We start from the raw sequence: 21,982 nt of genomic DNA on the forward strand, positions 1-21,982 counted from the left end.
GATATATATATATATATAGTGATGGCGATTGTATCTAAAGAGATGATCCGAAGAAGAGACGAATTTTCTTCCGTCTTTTTCTCTCTCTCTCTTTCTCAGCGCAGTTTTCGCAACTGATCGAATACAAAGCAGTGGTCGACTGCGTTAACAATCCATATTTCAACACGCTAGCTCTACACATCTACATACATGCACAGTTATCGACTATACCCTTCAATAAACCTCTTTACAATACCATCATAAACAGACTCATGATCCAAAATCTGAATATTCTCCGCCTCAGCAGCAAACACCTTATCAACTTTAGGTCCACCCGGTCCACCAATGTTCGGCATTGGCGGTTGTTGCTGCTGCTGCTGTGATGTTTGTTTCATAATTTCATCCGCTTCAGAAGACCCCATAAGGATAGAATACACAGGTCTCAATCCGAACAAATTGACAAAATACCACGAAATGGAGGACACATAACGCACATTCAAATTGGGAGTCATGACTCCGTTCTGCAACATGCTTTTGAACCCATCGGTAAGTGGGAATGGTAGTTTCATAATGACAAATCCAGCAAAGAAGTAGTTGACCCATCCCATAATCAATGTTTGTGGGATGTAGTTGAGTAAGTTACCCTTTGCCATTTGCATAATGGCCTCGTTAGAGTTCGGGTCGAATGGGTTTACTGGCTCCTCCTTTTTAGGATCTTCGGCGTAAAACTCGTTTGTAGACAATGTTTCAATAAAGTATGCTTTGAATTGTTCAAATTCCTTCTTGGTTAATACATGATTATTCTCTCTGAAAGCACGTGCTTGGAAAAGGAATTGTCTAGTGAAGGAAATATGGTTAGTATTGTATAACAATTGACGGTAGCAATGCATGTACATACGCTTGTCTAACTTTCTTGTAAGGTTCAAGTTTTTGTTGTGGTTGCATCAAGTATGTGATGTTGGATCGAAGTAATCCTACTAGGACCATTGCAAGAGAAATGGGTAATAGGACCCAGTACTTCAATTGCGGATCTAGAAGTAAGTCTGGGACTGCCATACTGGTAAAATGTGTTGTTTATGGCAGATGCAGTTGTATAATAAACCTTGTGCTAAAAGCAGCTCGGTTGAATGTGTTCGACAAAAAAAGTTTGGAAGAAGCAGTCTGTGTCTGAGATTCTACTTTCAGGACACTTAATTTCCACGACACTGTATAGAAGGAGGTGGGGGCTCAGTATACAAAGAATCATCACTTTTGCGGTCAACTAGGAACCTCAGCGAATGCCACTCAATGTGCCATTCCCACTTCTCCAAATGAGTGACATGAATGGTTTAGTTGTTAGGTGACAACGTACACACTGTACCTAAGAATACAATCAAACTATTGTAGAATGTGGAGCAGCAGCACCTACAAAATCAGTGATCTATTTTATACCGCCGTGCATGCAATCGTTAACGCCGTATATTGCATATTTTGGAAACTACATAAATATAGATGAGGTTCGACTGTCCCAACTAAAACCTGTAATACTTTATTTCATAATTACACGCTCAGTCGCTTAGCAATGTCCCTGAGCCACTACTCAACTTGTTTCACTGCATGGCTTTTCATTATCTTGAGCTACTTGTGTTCAACTACCCTCGCGGAATGGAATGTCAAACTAGGCGACCCATGGGACTACATCTTGGACAACCCACCCACAAAAATCAACAAACACACCAAAGTCTACGACATCGACCTATTTGACAGCTCAACCCAACTCATCAACAACCTCCATTCCCAAAGCAAGGTTGTCATATGTTACTTTTCAGCAGGAACATATGAGGATTGGCGGCCCGACGCTGCCAATTTCTCTCAAGCTGATTTAGGAAACAACTTGCACGATTGGAAGGGGGAACGGTGGATCAATATCACATCACCGCGGGTTCTCGAGATTATGAAACTGCGAATACTGTTGGCCAACAGTAAAGGATGTGATGCAGTAGACCCGGACAATATCGATGCATACGATAACAAATCCGGGCTCAATTTGACACAATCCGATTCCATCGCGTACATTAAAAAGTTGTCTGATATTGCCAAAAAGTATGATTTGGCTATTGGATTGAAGAATGGTGGCGGTATTGTGGAAGCAGTGTTACCGTATGTCGATTTCGCAGTGCAGGAACAGTGTGGCCAGTACAAAGAGTGCAAGAAGTATCAGCCATTCATCCATGCTAAGAAACTAGTGTTTCATGTAGAGTATCCACCAAAGGTGAAGTCAAAATTAAAGACCAGATTTGAATCCAAACGGAGTAAATTTCATTGGCCTTCAAAAACGTATAAAAAGTATTGTTCCTTCAAAAACACCAAGGGGTTTTCGAGCATCTTAAAACTGTTGAATTTGAATGAGTGGGTTTACCAATGTCCGAATAAATAGGTTATACATTTAAAATTACTTCTTATATACATGTAATAAGTATTCGCTAGGACTAACTCACCACCCAAAACACTCGGTATGTAAATATATCTCTTCAACATTTGTATTCCTTAAATCATTATTGAACACCAACGGTTGAAGATCAGACACAGTCTGCGATACTTGACGCTGCATCGAATGACTTCCCGAACAAACGACAATATTCCTCTTGGCAAAACTACTGGTTAATGAAGTCAAGATGGCACGCACATCAGGCTTGCCATAAGTAATTGGTAAATTGGTGCTTGCACCATCTTGTTCCGACTCAATGTGTTTTTCGTCATCATCATCGTCATCATCATCAACAACATTCTTCTTCTTTTCAAGACCCACCGGTTTCATTTCCAAAAGGTAATCACACACTCTGATATCCAACTGAAGTTTGCGACCCAAGATATTTTGACACCTAATCAACTCATCCTCAATCCATTTGATATTCTTTTGGTATCTAACCACCCAGATAAAATTGACACATTTCAAATTATCCATCAATGGCGATTTCAGTTGATGCAACTGGGCAATATACAGCAAGAATGGAATTGTTGCAGTTACACCGCTACCTGACGCAACCAACACAAGCTTGTCGAATTTGCTCACGTCGCGGAACGTGCCTCCATATGGTCCATCAATATATACTTGCTTATTAAGCTCAATTTGACGATCCAACTCTCTGAAGTGGTGCTTTGTCAATCCACTTTTGGGCACAACGATAAACTTCATTCCAGCACCTTGTTCAGTAGTCGTCGAGACTGAAAATGGGTGACTATCCAAAAGCCTCCATCCTTTGAATCTAAGGAAAACGTGTTGACCCGGTGTCCAAGTATACCCCTTAACATTCTCAATTTGTATCTCATAAGTTCCCTCATCAAGTTTTGTCAAATGGGCCACTCTCAGCTTCAAAAACATTGAGCTAGGCTTAAAACACGTCTTGACAAGGATTCTATAAATCAATTGTGAGCCCCAAAATGCCAATGCACCCCACATGTAGTTTTGAGCGCCCAATGCAAATTGGATATGCCAAATCAAACATGCAAAGAATGCAATGCCCATGATCCAATGCAAGTGTAAAAACAATTCATAACAGTGTTTGCGTATCCACGCTTTGGACAAGGTGCATAACAAACCCATGAGTATCAATGTGGGGATTCCGCTAATGTAATACAAATCAGTGACAAAACTCTTGTGTACTGCACTAGCACCCGCTTCTTGCAATTGTTGGTAAATGAATGGAATTGTATGTACAACCCCCAAGACAAATCCAGCTACACCGACATACTGATGAAACACATTCAACTTTTCATAACTGATCCCAGTGAGTAGTGTGATTGCATTCGATTTCCCAGCAAGAACATAAATAAATGGCACCAATGCCGTAGACATCAACCCAGCTCTGACTGCCAATGGAGGCGACCCGAACCCTGCACAACCCCGATACCAGTAATGCGGCACAAAGCAGTAGCAAGCCAAGTATAAGGTAGACAACGCCATAAACAAGCTTGATCCAACTGATTTGGGGAACGAGGCAAAGAATTGCAAATACCGTGGTGTTTGCTTGTATCCAACGTATCGACAATACGACACTAGCACATCAACAAAGGAAGTGAAGGGGTTGGAAGAATTTGAATGTGGGTTGTAAGTGGAGTCTCTAATTCTATAGTACACTTGTTTTAACAACGCAACGAATATGATTACAACACCAAAGTAGACGGTATACTCAGCGTATTTTGTTTGTGAAGCCCATGGTATTTCAGCCTGCAGCATGTTCATGTACTTCATATACATTGCGTTGGACTCGTCCAAACAGTCCATCCCTTGATATTCAACACCTCGTTTGCTAAACATGATGTAGTGATGTCACTCAGACGAATAATGGTGATATTGTTGCAGCTATTGGTGACTGGTGAAAGTTCTGCTTTACTGCTTGAGTAGAGTGATATATGGAATGAGCTCGGAAGGTGCTTCTTATATGTATGTAATCCTGCAGCCAGTAGTAATAGTAGTAGTAATAGTAGTGGTATGTGTATGTATGTGTACACAATCCACAAAGATGTTGCTGTAGTTGAGGGTTGGTTTGGGATGGAATTAATTTGCTCACGGGGCAGGGGGGGGGAAGAGTGGTAAAGAGAAAATACTTGCACGGGAAAGGACGGGACTGGACTAGACTGGAATGATCTGGGACGGACTAATGTGCAAGAGCTTCGGCCAAGATTCCGGTCGTCAATGGTCTACGCATCGTGTAGTAGTTGATTGAGTGTATTTGCTCATCTGATTACCTAATTGGGAAGTTGATAATGTGCTCATACAATAAATTTGCTCACTGATAGGATATACACAGACAGAGAGACAGAGAAGATAAATTTGCTCAACGCGGGACTGCATATAGCTGTCTCAAGTCACCTGACTGCATCCTCACCTTGTTTAGATTGACAACAGTTTTTGCAGTCAGTGGAGACATATAGAAAGCCTTGTTAATAGGTTTGTTTACTGTTGCACCGGAGCTTAGTCTGCTCCTCCGAATGTAAGAGACAACAGGAAGGAATGAGATATGTTGAGTAGAAATGCATCAGATTATGGTCCATATTGTTAACTTCCATCATCGTGATCATATCCTATTCCCCTCCTTCATTCAACACAACGCCCTTTTCATTTCAATCACCTAGCTGCATCAGTTGCCAGAAAGAAAAATACTTGTCTTTTAAATCACCCTTCGATGGCTCTGGTAGTCGTCTATGATGACACTAATGACTTGTGCACTAAAAATAAACGAGCGCTACCGCCAAATAATTATTAGCGCGAAAATCAACACTATTCATAATGACCACGATTTAGTGAAACCTAGAGAGCGTCCTATCAGCACAATATGCTATCTAATCTACGACTGGGGATGCAAAACTTTTCGTTGTTTTGCTTGCTCGTTCTGATCCACCTTGCATCCTCATATGCTAGACCAACAACAACATCAGACGAAATTGAACCAACGCCGTCTTACATAGTCGATATTTTATCAGCAGAACCGCAATTTTCATACTTTCTACGAACGCTACAACGCAATGGCATCATACCGCAATTGAATCTTATGCAAAATGTGACATTACTAGCGCCTGTGAATCTGGCATTTGTTGGCTCAATGAGCAATGCACCATGGGAAGATGAGGGATTGCTTCGCTACATCATAAATCAAGACGTGTCTATTGGCAACTTGACTGGGGAAGGAGAGGTGATATACGACACGTTGTACAACAAGACGAATAATAAGCCGTATCCTATTAAAATTGGATATGAAAATGATGAGTATGTTGTTGATGACTCTGCCACGATAGTCGAAGCAGATATATATGCCGGTCGTCAAAAGTCATACATTCAAGCCATTGATAAACTACTACCTGTAAAAAGCACAATGTGTGAGGCTTTGCTTAACTCGGATGATGACAGGATATCAATTGTACGTCAATTGTTTCTTCTGTTGTTTCCAGATGAATACGACACTTTCAAAAAGAAGAAGAAGAAGAAGAAGAAGAAACATAATCAGCTTCCAAAGTCATGCTCAGAGTTTCTCGCTAATGTGAAGACAGTGGTGCTACCTAGCAACGACGTCATCAGCAATTCTTTAGACACACTTCAATTGAAATATTACTTGGCCAACACAGCTAGTCCTGAGTTTGATACTACCGAGGAAGCAGAATATGAGATAAACTCAGACATATTCCAACTACTCCGGCATCTCATGTTTGAGGAATACATCGATGGAGTCAATGGGACAGATAAAAAAGTCACTTCTTTAGCGGGACTAAAATACACATTTCATAATGATCACGGAAACACCACCATTGTACATTTCTCCACTAACCAATCCATAGCTCTTGCTGATGGAATACTACAAGTGTTTGAAACAGGTGATGGATTTCTTAAGCTGTTGAAAATCCCTACAGCAGCAATGATTGCAAGAAAAGCATTATTTGCACACCACTACTCAAAAGTCGTCAAGGAGTTAAAGTTCAGACTGTTGGAAAGCTACATAGATGGTTTATTTGCTAACCAAACTATTCTTGTTGACGTTGATCTGCGTGATGATGTAAGCGACGAGGAGATCAAGTCAATGTCCTTCAGCTCCAAGCAGGAACTTATGTATCGCTTCATTGATGACGTCTTGGACTTCAATGACACTTTGCATATTCTTGCAAATACTAGATTATGCTCCAAAAAAAAACTAGGCGGATGCTACAAAATGAAGGTGTCGAAGAAGGAAAGTGAACATGGCGTGCCCCAGTACTTTATTGATGGTGGAGTCGAGGTTGGAGAAGCAATTTCAATACTCAATAGCAGTCAAATTTTCATCACCAAAGATGAGGTTTCCGCCCCACTCAATCTTAAGCACTCATTGGGTGACTTGATGTCAAATGGGGCTCTACCGCCTTCGGGTGGATTAGATATCGATCGCAGTGGATGTGTGCGTACTTTAAAATATTTCAACGACTTTAATGTTTTGTCATTGAAGGACAATGAAGAAGGCTACACCATTTTTTTACCTTGTGGAATGGCAGATAGCAAGAAAGAAGAGGGGATATGGAACGAGCTTGGTCTCGTGTTGGACTACCTTGAGGCTAATCCAAATGTATTCAAAACCATCATTCGAGGAATGATTCTACAAAAGACAATCTATAGTGACTTTGAAGGCTCAAGTATTTTTAAGGACATTGATGATGATCCTGTTCATGTCAAGAGCTTGAGTAGCTCTAACGAATTTAATCGGCTTGAGGTTGCAAAGTATAATGTGTTTGACTTGCCTTTGAACTCAGACGTATTATTTAATCAAGGTGTGATACACGTGGTGAATAAGGTTATACTCCCACGCGAGTTCTACATCCCTATAAATGAGTTGATTGCCACCACCTTTGATGCACTGTTGCCTGACTTTTCCATTTCTCGTTTACTCGATGTGTTTCCAGATATTAAAAAGTCCCTAACGCAAAAGAACCCTTACTCTTTACTCATTCCACAGGCGGACTCATTAAAGGAGTTCAACATTACAAAATCGTTTGCCAATCTACACAAGTTTCTACAATTTCATCTAATACCAAACAATGAGACCCACAAGTTGGTAGATTGTGCAATGGGACAAAACGTCAACGAAATCATTCGAACAAATTTGACTCGTGGTGGGCTTGTTTGCAAGCTGAAAAAGGGTCAGCCTATGCTTCAATTGTATAAATTGAATGACACGGAAATTGTGTCTGATTATTCCTACAATAAGAACCAAGAAGTGAAGTTGATTTCTCATGGATGCACACGTCAAGAAGACACATCCAATCGATCGTGTGTATTTTTGATCGACAAGCCATTAAACTTGCAATGGTTTAAGCGATCAGATAACTTTCTCCATATCCATTTGGGAATAGTTAGTCTTGGACTTGGAATCATATTAGGATTGATCATTTTTGGCGGTGTTATGATTGGACTCGTTCTATTTATGAGTAAACGAGGAAATCCCCATCGTAAGTCAAGTCATGCTGACGATGGTCTTCCTCGAGCTGATGCTGGGTTTATGAGTGTTCTCACTGACGACGACGATTACATGCCGTACGACAGGGGGTATGAGACTGATGTTGAAGTGATGCGGTCAGAAACTGATCGATTGTTTCCCAAAAAGAAGCGAAAGATTAGGCATTATGGGTCAGCTGGTGATCACAACAAAGAAAATGAGCCACCGGTTGCACTTCCTCGTGACATTGGCAATGTTAAGAGTAACTTGACCAGAGATAGAAACTTGCCTGGAGTATCACAGTTTTAGCATAGAGTAAAAGTGTATAGGTTGTCGTAATCAGGTAGCAACAAAATTCAACAAACGTAAGAAGAAAAAAAAAAAAAAATATTTGTAACGACAAAAAGCCACGACCTGATACATCACCCAGAAGAAGAGTTTGCTCCAATCATGTCCGACAACGTACCCCATGAGCAACAGCCAGGCAATATACAATCATTCCCACAGTCGCAATCTGTGCCGCAATACCAAACCCAACCATCAGAGCCGACAATCGAACAATTGGAGCAAGAAAAGAGACGATTACAAGATGAAATGTCTGATCTTGATGCACAAGGGGACCCAAACACATATACCAACCCAGACATCACAAACACAGTGGACTCATCACACGAATCTTCAAGCGCTCCATCACTGGCCAATCAATTAGATGCCGAACGAAGAGACTCCGACGCGAGGTCCGTGTACATTGGTAACGTCGATTACCCAACCACACCCTTGGAACTACAACAACACTTTTCTCCAGTTGGTGTCGTCAATAGAGTGACAATAATGACAAATAAAGTCACGGGACAACCTAAAGGTTTTGCGTATTTGGAATTTAGCACTGTGGACGAGATGAACAGGGCTGTGGAAAAGTTGGATGGATCGACATTCAGAGACAGACAGTTGAAGGTGTTACCCAAGAGGACAAACATACCTGGTGTGAATGCGGCCAGAGGGGGGTTTAGAGCTCGTGGAAGGGGTGGATTTAGAGGAAGAGGTGGAAGAGGAGGTAGAGCTGGGTTCAGAGGTAGGGGACGTGGTGCTGCAAGATTCAACCCGTATTAAAATAGAGAAATAATGGAGACAGATGTACTGTGTATGCATGTGTGTGCCTGTGTGTATCTGTGTATGCCTGTGTGTGCCTGTGTGTACCTGTGTGTGTGTGTGTCTATGGTGAAAATATATTATTTGGGGAGCATCTCCCTTGCTATTTATTCTAATCAACCTTCTGTGGCTTTGCTTTTCTCTCATCTGCTCTTTGATTTGCATCGATGGTCAAATCTGACATCTCTTGTTTGCCATCATTGGCTAATCCTTTGATCACTCCAGAAACATCTGGTTTCTTTGCACCTTGCTCAAACTTGTACTTGCATTGAAATGAATCTATTTTAATCTCTAGTCCCGTTATTGCCTTTTGCATAATGTTTAGATAATTTTCCGGTGCTTCGTTGACTTGCCACTTTGTTGCATTTTGGTCCTTCTTTCCTTCTTCTTGGTTAGTCAAGGCGTTGAGTTGGTCTCGAACAAATTGGAAGTCGTCAATAATCTTGGAAGATCCGTGAATGTGTGCACTGGCGAAATCCCAAGTTGGAACTACCTTGTGGGTCTCGCCTTTAGTAGGGTAATAATTGGGGGTAATGTATGAGTTTGTCGACTGGAAGATAACCAATACGTTGCCGTTGGATGTTAATGATGGTATCTGATGGTTGGCTTTGGCGATATGTGCAATCAATTTCCTCTCACCGAATGCATCCACCTTCAAGTATAACGGTATATGGTTCGCTATGATCTCATTGTCGTCTGTTGTGGTGATAATGGTGGCTAAGGGGTATTTCTTTATGAGATACTCAACCTGATCCCACTCCTCCTCCTGATATTTTTTTGGAATGTACATTATTTGAACTGGGAGGCTGTGCCTATTGGATGGAAAAAAAAAATGATAAAAGAAAAGAAGTGGGCTAAGCTTGGAAGGTTAACGTGTAGAGGTCTTGTTTGTAGATATATCACAGAGTGTAATCTGACTCATTGACAAGACTCGATTATCTTTTGCAATTAGCGACAGCGGAATGTAATGAGTAATCAGTTGCCTAATTGGGTAATGATTCCGCTGATAAATGCGCGTTATACAAACTCTGCAATCCACCAGATCAAGTTTCAACATCGCACCAAAAGCACTACACTATCCTGGCTCGCGTCAATTTGTCCCATTTGAGGTATTGCACTGGTGAGTAGTCTAAAGCACAGTTATTCAATAACCTTCAAAACCTGCTAAACATTGTATCCCCTCCCAACTTGGTGTGCTTATATTTAAGACCCGTTGAACAATTTTGGAGATAGAATCACTGAGATGAATAGGAAGTTCCCATATCACATAAGATGGAGATAGATCTCAAAAAGGGAAGGTAAGATTACGTCAAGGCGAAGGTGGTGGCAGAAACGAAGACAACTGTGTTTTTTGGTGCGTTCCGAAAACGGCCCACACTATAATCTGGGTTTAGGATCAATTTCCAAACTTGGTAGATCAATGCGTCACATGCAAGGACTTGGCTGTATGATATACTCCTGCAGGGCCTATTTCTTTTGTGATTTGGAACGCGTCTTCGTGGTGTGTCATACAACATTGCAGTCTTATTCACAAGGGAATCTCGAGATAAAAACTTAACGCCGAAAATATTTTTTGTGGAAAGGCACAATCACACAAAGCCGTAATCTTGACAAAATCCACACACACACACACAAAAACACACAAAAACACACATAGGCAACCACCTCTTCATGTCAGACGCACTTCCTATCAAATTGGTACCGGCCAGGAGATGAATGGATTGTATACTAACTGCATTTGCTGTTGCATATCTTAAGTAGCGTGCTAGTGCTACCCCCTTGGTCAGTATGGGATATCCTCAGTTGAAAAACTTCGGCGAGCTGTATGGTGCAAAAGAGGTGTTAACCCGTGTGAGGGGTACACCATATAACACAATGTGCATAAATGACGATGTCACCTCCTCCAACCATGGTTTCGCTTTTAACGCTCATGACCGTTAAAAAACGAGAGGTGATCCATCTTTGAATAATACCTGTTCAACACTATATAATGCCCTCAATTTTCCACACCAAGATGAACAACTTCAAAACACTAATCACCAACAATCAAGCATGTCAAACGACCACAACCAGGCATCTGATAAGATAAAGCGTCCCTCAGAAACTGGGACAGAGTCTACGTTCGGAGAAACACAAAACCACACACATTCAGTTCCTGAAAAATCACACGGACAAGCCACAAATGGTAAAGACTATTCGTCTGCATCATCCATTTCAAGTGAAAAAGGAGACCCAGACAATCCCAAACCGTACACTGAAAATGACATTGAGTTGGGTCCACTTCACAACTACAATGATATCATAGCACATAATCAAGGCGACAGGTTATCCAGAATTGAGAGCAATCCAGCATTGTCTCGCGAGTTGACAAGAAAAATGTTGAACATGCCGGAGTCGGTGCAAGGAGCATACGATGAGGATGTCGCTCGTGCTTGGGGTGACAAGAGACCTTTCCCGCCACCACTCCCAGATAAGGATGCGTATTGTGTTACATTCACAGGACCAGATGATCCATACAGTCCTAGAAACTACCCAGCTTCGAAAAAGTTTTTGTATTGCTTCACTGCTGGGTTTTCCGCCATGTACGTGTCATTGGGATCTGCCTACTTTTCGCAAGGTAACAAGGACGTTATGGAGACTTACCATGTCGGTGAGACTGTTGCTGCTTTGGCCACTTCACTTTATGTCATGGGTTTTGCTATAGGACCGATTGTCTATGGCCCGTTGTCTGAATTGTACGGCAGAAAGCCAATCATGGTGTTTTCAGCTCTTGGGTATTCAGCGTTTTTGTTTGGAGTTGCTGCAGCCAAGGATTTGCAAACCATCATGTTGTGTAGATTTTTTGCTGGTTTCATTGGAAGTGGCCCATTCCCACTTGCGCCTGCAATTATGGTTGACTTGTTGGAAGATAGACCCAGAAGTGTTGCTGTGAACATCTTTGTCGGTACCATTTTTGGTGCACCTATGTTGGGCCCTATCCTAGGTGGTTTCACAACAAAGAATAGTGCCTTGGGATGGAGATGGAACTCGTATTTTTCTGCAATCATTGGCTGCGTTGCATTAATTCTCAATGTGTTTTGCTTAGAAGAGACCCACCACCCCATTATTCTCGCTAAAAGAGCAGAAGAGTTGAGAAGAAAATCAGGTAACTGGGGTATATTTGCGCCCTACGAGGAGCTTAGTCTTAGTTTGAAGGAAATTGCAAGAAACAGTCTTTTGAGACCATGGGAGTTACTTTTTTTGGAGCCAATTGTGCTTCTCATGTGTCTTTACAATGCATTCATCTACGGAATGCTTTACTCCTTCTTGACAGTTATACCACTCATATTTGAGGGAAGATTCCATTGGTCGCAAGGTGTGGCAGAATTACCATACATTTCTATGATGATTGGGGTTGCCATTGCCGGTTTTGGGATAATCATGTTTGAAAGATGGTACAACAACAAGTTGGATACAACAGATGCAGCTTGGAATCCGGAGTCTTGTCGATTGCCGCCGGTGATGGTTGGTGGGTTTATTTTTGTGATTGGTATCTTTTGGCTCGGATGGACTGGCGACTATCCTGAGCATATCCATTGGATTGTTCCCGTGATTGGTGCTTGCTTTGTTGGAATTGGATTGATTTTGATTTTCTTGCCAACATTGAATTACCTAATCGATTGCTATGTACACGTACCAGCATCCATCTTGGCCGCAAACACTTTCATGAGAGCTTCCTTTGGTGCTGCTTTCCCATTATTTGATCAGCAAATGTTTACCAACTTGACGATCAAATGGGCGGCTACATTAATCGGTTGCTTGGCGGCCTTGATGATTCCAGTGCCATTCATATTCTACAAGTATGGCGCTTATATCAGAAGCAAATCGAAGTATGCATTGAAATAGGAAAAAGTGTCACAGAAAAAAGCTTGAAAACGACTAATTTGCAATCTAATTTTTTTTCGCATAATTTTTATCCTAAATTTCGTAAACTTGACAGTAAATAAATTTAGGCAATATACCAACCTTGATTATAGTACTATAAACCCGACGCTTCGATATTGAAATGCTCCCAAGTATGGCATGTCTTGTTAGTTCTCAACACGAAAACTTGCATCTGCGATATGCCGTCTTCGTATAGGTCTTACTACACAAAATCGGAATTACTACACAACTGTGTACTATTGGACGTCACTGATAAGACTAGGCTCGTTTACCTTTGATGAGATGGGATTTGTTCTCGTCATTTGTTGGAGCAATCTTGTTTGCCATAACTACCTGTTATTGCCATTCTAACGTTTGGCCTTGTTAAGGTAGTCATTGCAGTTTGAAAGTATTTAATGACATGTTTTATGTACTAATCTAAATATATAAGTATGCATACCTTGTAATCAGTGGAAAGAAAGCAAACCTTTTACAGAGACTTCCTGAATGATTATTCCTTAGTTTGTAACAACTGCCCAAGTAGCCAACGACCCTAATACGACCGAGGCTATAACAACCAAGTAAAGAACACCCCGGTCCATCGTAGTAAGATTGTCTCCACATAACTTGACATAGAAGAGACACGGTAAAATAATGCAAATGATGAAGCATATTGAGGCACCCAATATGCCAATAATCTTTTCAAACTCTGGAAACACAATCGCCAAAAAGACAAAAATAGCGTTGACGCCGATTCTGACAACAAATTTGTTAAATTTGTTAATTGCAGCTCTGACTTTTGAATCTGTTCTTGTGTTGACACCAAACAACACATCTAATGTGGAAATTATTGGCTTTGCATTGAGGGGAGTTTTTGCCAATGGAATTATGCAGATCAACAGTTTAATCAACGGATAGACCCAACTTGGATAACCAACTGTTTCTAAAAGGGTGTTGGTGACCTCATTGCTACAGGAGGCACCAAACATCAAAAACCCAAAGACACCCATCAGACAATCGGTGATCAATGTAACAAGGTAGGTGTACCAAAGCGACTTTGTGAAATGTTTTGGATTTCTCATGTCACTTCTCAAGTTGGGAAATATTGCATGTCCGCCAAATGGAGCCATTAAAATTCCAATTGCAAGTAGTAAGTTGACATAATTTTCTGGCCAAAGGTTTGTTGGCATGACCTCGACCAATGAGCCGGGTGATGTTTGTTTGAGTAGCCCGCACGCAATAACCAACAATGTAATAGTAATGGTCGACAAAATACCAAGTAATGAGAAAATGGACAAAATGGGAAGGGGGATGAAGGTGAATGGCGTCAAAATGAAAAATGTTATAATTTTGGTAGTGGTTGGATCGTCACTTAGTACCCCCACGAATGAATCACTAAATAACACAATCAAAGAAACACCAGCACCTACCAAGTCTATGGAGAAAAGTAGTGAAATGACAAGCTTTGCCGCCGAACCATAAGCTGCGTATCCCAAGTCGGCATATGTCATGATGGTTGCATCCGTCTCCATTGCCTTAGAGAGCAAAGTTGCAGTCCAAAATGTAGCAATACCACATGCAATCAAAATGGGGACGCCAAACACCCATCCTGCTTTCATAATCCCAACGGGCAATGCAAGCAATCCCACACCAATCAACACATTGACAGAATTGAACACTGTTTGTGGGACTGTCGACTGCCCTGCCAACACAGTGATCACATTACCATCGACGTCCTCCACCTTTTTCAAAGTCATGTGACTCGCAGTTGTCGCCATTGATATTGAGCTTCTCAAACTTGAAAATGAGGGTTGAGGAAGTACCTTCCGCCCCATTGGTATTCCACTTCCAAATAACTCAGAGCCCTGGCGCGACCTTGAGTGGTTAATGGCATCCATTACATCATCATGGTAGAAAACGTCGTTGTTGGGCGAAAGGGCAGAATCCATGTCGTTCATGAATACATTTCGATGCAAATCGTGAACCACTGAGCTAAGTCTCTCTCCACGATATGATGGTATCATCAACTCCGGGTCAAACGTTTCATCCTCGGCTCCATCTCCAGTGGGCTCCTTAACGAAAAAAGATCTTTCCTTGTGTATAGCATTGTCGATCTTTGAAGCTGCAAAAAATTGGGCTCTTGTGAATGAGCTTGCAAAGTTGTGTAAAGAATTGGGGCCTTTAAAAGAGCCAAGAGGAGTGTCAAGAAAAGAGCGAGATACCCTTCTATTCAAAAGCGAGCTTGACTCGTCGTCGTATTCTTCTGGCATTGCAAATGGTTAGCTTGAGATATGAAGCGTTATCTGTAGATCTAATTTTAAAGTTTTTCCGACGGTTTTCTTCGAAAGAGAGAGAGAGAGAGATACGCGCGTCCTATCCCCATTCGTACACAAAATACATACATACACTCTTTACAAATCTAACAACGATATATCATCAACTTCGACAACGTCAGGACCCTCGTTCGGATACTTCCCAGTAAACTCACTAGACTGGTAAACATCCAAGTTTTTCTCAATTCGGACGATTGGATCACAATAAGACAAAGCGACCAATAGCGTATAGTATGCGTCGTTCCCAGCGTTGTGTAAGTATCTGCAAGGTAATCCCAAAAGTTTGAGACATCCACCTAATGAACCACCGTTACTTCTACCAACTTGGTGTAGCTTCAACGTGTCCAATTTTTTCACTACGCTCGGCAACTCGATTCCCAAGCTCTTGAAGTATTTAATTTCAGAGCTTATTGAATGGCCAACCAAAATCCCATCCGGGGCGAGATACTTCATAAGCACTTTTTTCAACACCGCTATGGCATCCTTTTCTTTCATTATATAGGACTTTCCGTGTAAAAACTTATCTTTGTTATCAGGTACATATTTCGAATTCCGTTTATGGAGATGTTCATCGATAATTATGTGCGTTGCTTCAATCTGTGGTAGTAGGGCTGGGGAAGGCTTGAGGACTGCGATTCCAATCTCAGTTATATTATGATGGCCATGTTCATAAGCTTCGCAATCAACGGCAACAACTGGTCTATTTCTGGGGTGTATTAGGGAAATTGCATTTTTCAACGTACTCATTGACAGCTTTTCCAGGCCCTCTCTAAACTTGAAATGAGAGCTAGCAAAATAATCTTCAAGAGATAGATTTGCCCCTTTTTCAAACACGCTCTTAATATCGGTTGAAGGGGCTGGCCACAGTTGTTTAAGTTTTGGAAACACTCGAGCCTTATCATAAAGGGATAAAGCCACTGCGTTCTTGAAAGAGCTTGTTCTTTTTTGCTTTGTTACTTTGAATCGCTGAGCAGACACCATCATTCTATTCATAGTAGACGAGTAAGGTGAGGGGGGGGGGAGGGGGGACGGCGCGGAGAGTATTCAGTTGGTTGCAGATATATGAATCTTCCTGAACCACTCACCCTTTGTTGCGAAACCTTTAATCAGTTTTTTTTTTCTTTTTCTTTTGGTGTTCTTGAGAAGGGCAAACTCTATGAAGAGATGAGCAACGAGGTTGAACTTTTGAAAAACTACCCTAGTGTTTCCCAATTGGAGCAAATATTGGACAAATATGAGCACACACTGTTCCCATTGATTAGCTGTTTGCTAGATTATACTGTTCCTCAGATCTACGCGTCTTTATCGGAAGGCACTAAAGCAAAATTGAGATGCAAGTTTCAGACGTTGATTGGGCTTGGTAATCTCCTTGGTAGAGTAGCATTACCAAGTGCAGATAAAGTGTACTTTGATCTTCTTCAATCGTGCGTGGATAACCAACTCTTTGTCAACATAATCCACAATAAAAAACCCCTCGAGTTGAGGGAGGTTGACAAGCTTGTATTCAAAGGAAAGTTATTGGCAATTGTGAATGAAGCTAGCATATTGAATGGGTGGGATATCAGCAATGAGTTCTTGAGGTCATCACAATCGTATTCGACATATCTATCAAAGGGGATTTCTGATTTGTATCAACGAAACTTACAACCAGACATTTTTGTGCAGTCAATCCTCAGCACGGACTCCTCTACACAATTTTTCAAAGTCTTTTTCAACTTGGACAACTGGAAGCACTTTCAAGAGACTTTCTTTCGATTGAAGGAGTTTCAAAGAAAGGAATATGTCAGAAAGCTACTACTAGGGTACGTGGTGCAGATTGTAAATGACAACAACATCGTCCCCCTTTGCAACATCTTGAAATTCAGCAACAAATACATTGACGACAACATCATTGAAAGTGTCGTGTTAAGATCAAGCAAACCCCTCATACAATTAATCGCAGTTCTCAAGAAAGATAAAGAAACAATGTTGAATCAGTTGCACAAATGGGCAGACCCAACGCACATAAAGAATGAACCTATAACGATACAAGAGGCGAGGACTTTTTTACTACTTCAATTAGTCAACTCCTCTAGTTTTGACTTGACAAAGAACAAAACGTGCCTAGAGGGTGTCAGTAATCATCTTCAATCATTCTCGGAAAACGTCAGATCGCTAGGAATGATTCTAGCGGATAGAATTTGTGAGTTGAGTGGTGAAAACAAGATCTTCAAATCTGTAGAGGTTGGGTATGCAGAGCTATTGACTCCTTCCATTCAGCTTCAAGAGATGAGCTATGAAGACGCTTGGAAGGCGTTGAATGAGAGCAATCTTGGATTAGCGGCTCTCGGACCAGTTGAGAGACAAAACACCAGCGTTGAAGATACCCCCATGGAAGACGATTCTGATAATGACTCTTCACTACCCCCTCAAGTCAAGGTACCAGATCCCATCTACATAAAGGATTTGATATCATACATCACAACGGACACAAAGAACCCGCAGGCTTACGACATGAGAAGGGTAGCTTTGTTGAAAGGTCCAACACTTTTGCGACAAAAATCCCGGCACGGCAATGAGGTGGAATTTTACTCACAGGACTTGTTATCAAACCTCATTGCGTTGGACAACTTTTACAGTGACGCCGACTTTGATGACTTAAAGTTGGTCAATATCGTTAGTGTTATAGTCACCAACCCAAGTGTTACTTTTTACATGTTTGAGTTGTTGTTGACTGGAGATTATTCACTTCAACAGCGTATGTTTATTTTATCCGCTACATCTTTGGCGGCACGCGAATTACGTGGTATCAAAGATTCAATAATTACAAACTCATTTACGAAACAAGCATTCCCAACTAAACAACTCCCTCCGGAACTACATGACAAGTACGTTGGGGGAGCAAAGTATATGGATGAAATTGAAAATGAACTTCAAGACTCACTTATGCATGACGCATCTAATGAAGCTCAAGATCAAATCATAGGAAAAGGCAAATTGGTACGCGTATCACGATCGCTCACTAGGAAGGAGGTCCAACACAGTGAAAAACCAATTATACCCAATTTTTACAAACTTATAGGAACAAACTTTTATTTCCCATTGCTTAATGTATGGTACGAGTCTGGGTCTATCGATATAGGTCACTACTCACCAATATTCATTGCTCATTACATCAAAACCTTGAGCTTACTTCTCCAAGTTGCGTACCCTTCATCAACTCAACTCAAGGACATGATTAAAGAGTTTTTGTTGTTGTCGTGTACTATAATTCGAAAGGTGGAGGAACTCAAAATTGTCGAGTCAATTATAACTGGGGTATTACTTATTTTAGAGCTCATTGATGCCGAGTTTTTGGTACTAAACTTTAACAATGAGATAATGTTGATCTACAATTGGTTAACTCTGACATGGGAAGAAATCATTGACAACAAAATAAAGAGTCTTGCTGCTGGTTTGTTGTTGAAATTGCAAGAGGTGTCAAAGAAGTTCGAACGTACCTTGATTGACCAAGATTATGGTCTTTATTGATCTCTATGTACAAGGGGTAATTTTTTATCTAGCTTTCCCACTCCCTGCTTTTATAACAAGAACATCACCGTCCTCCACTTTGTATTTTTTCCCATTTCTATATTGCTTCCCCGTCAGCTTCAATTTTCCTTCATCAAATACTTCCAACTGTGCCAAATCGTCCCATTTGTAAACGATTGAATTGATGAAAGTCTTTTGCAAGTCAGTGTGGATCAATCCAGCTGCATCGGGGGCTAAGCTTCCTCTCCTGATGGACCATTGTCGAGCCTCAATATCACCACAAGTGTAAAACGAGATCAAATTAAGCGAATCGCGCATCTCTTGTATGACTGTTGGAATAATCAGGTGCTCGTTCTCTTCTAGCGCATGTTCGTATTCAGCACTAAACATGATTAACTTGTCCTTTCCGGAGTGTGCATCAATCCAGTCCTGCACCTTGTTTCGAAACTGATTATTCCCCGACAAGTAATCACTCTTTGATACATTCAATAGAAACACCGTTGGTTTTGCAGTTAGTAAGTTCAATCCATTGATGTAGTCAATCTCTTCATCGGTCCAAGTGCCATTAATCACCTTGACCCCATTGTACAAGCCATCACTCAATTTTTCCAATATTTCCAAATTCTTGGCCTCATGTGCTTGATTTGGTTTCTTCAAATTCTTTAAACTCTTTTCCATCACAGCCTCGATAAATTCCAAATCCTTCAAAATCAATTCGTCATTGACAATAACTAAATCTCGAACAGGGTCGACTTTGTTGTCCTCAATGTGTATGATCTCGTCATCGACAAAGCCTCGAACAATTTGCAATATCCCATCAACTTGACGAATGTCGTTGAGGAACTTGTTACCCAACCCAGCACCCGAGCTGGAATTTCTTGTTAATCCAGCAATATCCCATATTGTTAGATTCGTGGGCACCTTCTTTTGCGAGTTGTATATTCGCTGATAATGATCCAATTTATCAGATGGTACTTGAACTATAGACTTCTCCGGCTCGATTGTGGCATATGGGTAATTGGCTGGGTTTCCCAATGTAGATTTTGTGATGGCTTGAAAAAATGTGGATTTCCCAACGTTTGCCAATCCCACGAGCCCTGCAGATAGGTTATTTGTTGGTCGACCCAAATATTTGATTACCGGGGCAGCGGGTTTAGCTAGTCGGAATGAGGTGGTTGTGAATGGTCGTAATTGCATGGAAGTGACTCCAACCTGGGGAAAGGTGTATTTGATCGAGCTGAAAAATTTTAGAGTGTCGATTTGTTTGTGCTCGCATGATGATGCAGGACAAATGATTGCAAAATTTGCATCTTGTTACACTGAGATATTAATATGGTCCTATGTACCTTACATACCTGCCTACTCCAACACAAACGCATACTTTGAGCTGGCTCTAATCCTCTTTCCATATAAATAAAACAAAATCGGCACCGGGATCATAATGGCACCCAAACACCCCAACAATGTACTAGCCCATTGAATCTTTAAATTGACAAACATCTGTCGGGCAAATAGTGGGAAAGCGGCACCAAATGCAGACCTAAGGAAAGTGTTTCCAGCTAGTGCAGATGCCGCGTATAACAAATAGCAATCAATGATGTAGTTGAAGCATGGCAAGAAAATCAACATTAGCCCATTACCAACAAAGAAAGCTCCAATGGTGGGTACCATCCAATGAACTTTGTTTCCAAATGCGCCACTCCAGCCAAGCCAAAACATACCACCAGTGAATGTAACCCCACCAATCATCATTGGAGGTAATCTCTCCTCTGGGATGGCTTTCCCATTGTTCCTGTCCATAACCGTATTGTACCGCCTTTCAAACATAATTACAATGATTCCACCCAGGAGTGTACCCAAGAGCATTGATATGTAAGGCAACTGCCCAACACCTTGTGACCAGCCATACTTTCCTGTGAAGATAATCGGCACTGCCGTCAAGAACAAATACAACATGCCATAAATGAATGCATTGTACAATGTAACCAAAAACAAAATGGGCTCTGTAAATAACATCTTCAATGGACGTGTAACGTTATTTTCGGCAATCTCGCCAATACTCAATGTCACTTCATCATGTGGCGCATATATCGCCCAGTTCCCGGTTCTTCTTCTCAACTCTTCAGCCCTTCTTGCAAGAATAATGGGATGGTGAGTCTCCTCCAAGCAAAATATGTTCATCACAAAAGATAATGCACCAACAATACCACAAAAGTACGAAGTCCACCTCCACCCCAAAGACGTATTCTTTACAGTGAATCCACCAAGAATAGGTGCAAGCATGGGACCCCCAAACAAAACCATTGCAAACAACGTAATGGCAGTTCCTCTTGTTCTTGCACCAAACATATCAGCCATTACGGCAGGGGCAACAACCAACGGAGCCGCCCCAATGAACCCTGCAAAGAACCGACAGAGCATAATTGTCTGTATGTCCTTAGCGGTAGCCACAGCAAAACAAAACAATGTATATCCCAAAGAACTAGGTATCAAAATGATTTTTCTTCCAAACAATTCCGACAATGGACCATAAAGTACCGGTCCTGCGGCAAAGCCAAAGACAAATAAAGATGTCCCCAAAGTGGCAACTGTCCAGCCAATGTGGTAAACTCGCATCAACTCCTTAGAAGCTTCAGCAAACAATGCCGAGCCAATACTGACGCAAAATGCGCTCAAACCTACAGTAGCAGTATAAAAGATTTTTGTTTTGAGTCTCCAGTTTTTGGGATGTCCCGGGTCGTTGTCTCCATCAAATTGCACAACGTAAGGGTCTCTTGTTCCTAAATGTCTTGGGTACGGTCTACCACATCCCATTGGAGGCAAAGGCTTAGAACTGTTTGTGGCTTGACGGATCAAGTTGTCATAATCGATCGCTTGTCGTGATGCCTTTCTTGATAAAGCGATATCCCCTTCAAAATTGTAATCTTCGTCTAGGTCGGGGTAGTCTCGCCCAATCCTGTTGCTTGCGTTGTGAGTTTCTAGACCTTGCCCAACAAATTTTTGAATTGGTGGGTCTGGCACTTGTTTTGTTTCCTCTTCTGAATTCGAAAGAGAGCTCCCCGTGGCTGAAGGTATGTGTTGTGTACACATTGCGATATTGTCAAAATTTGGAACGTCGTGGTGCTGGCAACCTTGGCGCTATAGACGGAAAGTTAAGAAAACATATCTATGTAT

The 21,982-nt window shown here is 41.4% G+C and overlaps 12 protein-coding genes across 12 annotated transcripts; 5 read left to right on the forward strand and 7 right to left on the reverse strand. All coding sequences in view use genetic code 12, as the record gives it.

Annotated features, from left to right (window-relative positions):
• Positions 1 to 197: 197 nt before the first annotated feature.
• On the reverse strand, positions 198 to 924 carry KGF57_003485 (uncharacterized protein; the record flags this gene model as incomplete). The annotated part of the gene is made up of 2 exons (XM_051752908.1): positions 198 to 816; positions 878 to 924. The coding sequence occupies 2 exons, from the start codon at positions 922 to 924 to the stop codon at positions 198 to 200; spliced, it is 666 nt and encodes a 221-aa protein (XP_051607981.1).
• Positions 925 to 976: 52 nt separating this feature from the next.
• KGF57_003486 (endo alpha-1,4 polygalactosaminidase) lies at positions 977 to 2,395 on the forward strand (the record flags this gene model as incomplete). Its single annotated transcript, XM_051752909.1, has 2 exons — positions 977 to 1,016; positions 1,641 to 2,395. The coding sequence occupies 2 exons, from the start codon at positions 977 to 979 to the stop codon at positions 2,393 to 2,395; spliced, it is 795 nt and encodes a 264-aa protein (XP_051607982.1).
• Positions 2,396 to 2,452: 57 nt separating this feature from the next.
• KGF57_003487 (putative ferric-chelate reductase) lies at positions 2,453 to 4,276 on the reverse strand (the record flags this gene model as incomplete). Its single annotated transcript, XM_051752910.1, has 1 exon — positions 2,453 to 4,276. The coding sequence occupies one exon, from the start codon at positions 4,274 to 4,276 to the stop codon at positions 2,453 to 2,455; it is 1,824 nt and encodes a 607-aa protein (XP_051607983.1).
• A 1,018-nt stretch (positions 4,277 to 5,294) lies between these two features.
• Positions 5,295 to 8,222, forward strand: KGF57_003488 (uncharacterized protein; the record flags this gene model as incomplete). The annotated part of the gene is made up of 1 exon (XM_051752912.1): positions 5,295 to 8,222. The coding sequence occupies one exon, from the start codon at positions 5,295 to 5,297 to the stop codon at positions 8,220 to 8,222; it is 2,928 nt and encodes a 975-aa protein (XP_051607984.1).
• A 141-nt stretch (positions 8,223 to 8,363) lies between these two features.
• On the forward strand, positions 8,364 to 9,023 carry KGF57_003489 (uncharacterized protein; the record flags this gene model as incomplete). Its single annotated transcript, XM_051752913.1, has 1 exon — positions 8,364 to 9,023. One exon carries the CDS (start codon positions 8,364 to 8,366, stop codon positions 9,021 to 9,023), a length of 660 nt encoding a protein of 219 aa, XP_051607985.1.
• A 151-nt stretch (positions 9,024 to 9,174) lies between these two features.
• KGF57_003490 (uncharacterized protein) lies at positions 9,175 to 9,852 on the reverse strand (the record flags this gene model as incomplete). Its single annotated transcript, XM_051752914.1, has 1 exon — positions 9,175 to 9,852. One exon carries the CDS (start codon positions 9,850 to 9,852, stop codon positions 9,175 to 9,177), a length of 678 nt encoding a protein of 225 aa, XP_051607986.1.
• A 1,262-nt stretch (positions 9,853 to 11,114) lies between these two features.
• On the forward strand, positions 11,115 to 12,947 carry KGF57_003491 (MFS transporter; the record flags this gene model as incomplete). The annotated part of the gene is made up of 1 exon (XM_051752915.1): positions 11,115 to 12,947. One exon carries the CDS (start codon positions 11,115 to 11,117, stop codon positions 12,945 to 12,947), a length of 1,833 nt encoding a protein of 610 aa, XP_051607987.1.
• A 536-nt stretch (positions 12,948 to 13,483) lies between these two features.
• KGF57_003492 (uncharacterized protein) lies at positions 13,484 to 15,235 on the reverse strand (the record flags this gene model as incomplete). The annotated part of the gene is made up of 1 exon (XM_051752916.1): positions 13,484 to 15,235. The coding sequence occupies one exon, from the start codon at positions 15,233 to 15,235 to the stop codon at positions 13,484 to 13,486; it is 1,752 nt and encodes a 583-aa protein (XP_051607988.1).
• A 141-nt stretch (positions 15,236 to 15,376) lies between these two features.
• Positions 15,377 to 16,282, reverse strand: KGF57_003493 (uncharacterized protein; the record flags this gene model as incomplete). Its single annotated transcript, XM_051752917.1, has 1 exon — positions 15,377 to 16,282. The coding sequence occupies one exon, from the start codon at positions 16,280 to 16,282 to the stop codon at positions 15,377 to 15,379; it is 906 nt and encodes a 301-aa protein (XP_051607989.1).
• A 180-nt stretch (positions 16,283 to 16,462) lies between these two features.
• KGF57_003494 (uncharacterized protein) lies at positions 16,463 to 18,808 on the forward strand (the record flags this gene model as incomplete). The annotated part of the gene is made up of 1 exon (XM_051752918.1): positions 16,463 to 18,808. The coding sequence occupies one exon, from the start codon at positions 16,463 to 16,465 to the stop codon at positions 18,806 to 18,808; it is 2,346 nt and encodes a 781-aa protein (XP_051607990.1).
• Positions 18,809 to 18,832: 24 nt separating this feature from the next.
• KGF57_003495 (uncharacterized protein) lies at positions 18,833 to 20,005 on the reverse strand (the record flags this gene model as incomplete). Its single annotated transcript, XM_051752919.1, has 1 exon — positions 18,833 to 20,005. One exon carries the CDS (start codon positions 20,003 to 20,005, stop codon positions 18,833 to 18,835), a length of 1,173 nt encoding a protein of 390 aa, XP_051607991.1.
• Positions 20,006 to 20,167: 162 nt separating this feature from the next.
• KGF57_003496 (MFS transporter) lies at positions 20,168 to 21,898 on the reverse strand (the record flags this gene model as incomplete). The annotated part of the gene is made up of 1 exon (XM_051752920.1): positions 20,168 to 21,898. The coding sequence occupies one exon, from the start codon at positions 21,896 to 21,898 to the stop codon at positions 20,168 to 20,170; it is 1,731 nt and encodes a 576-aa protein (XP_051607992.1).
• Positions 21,899 to 21,982: the final 84 nt, after the last annotated feature.

The sequence above is a fragment of the Candida theae genome (genome assembly GCF_024610275.1).
Source record: "Candida theae strain CBS 12239 chromosome Unknown scaffold9, whole genome shotgun sequence".
Classification (NCBI taxonomy): domain Eukaryota; kingdom Fungi; phylum Ascomycota; class Pichiomycetes; order Serinales; family Debaryomycetaceae; genus Lodderomyces; species Lodderomyces theae.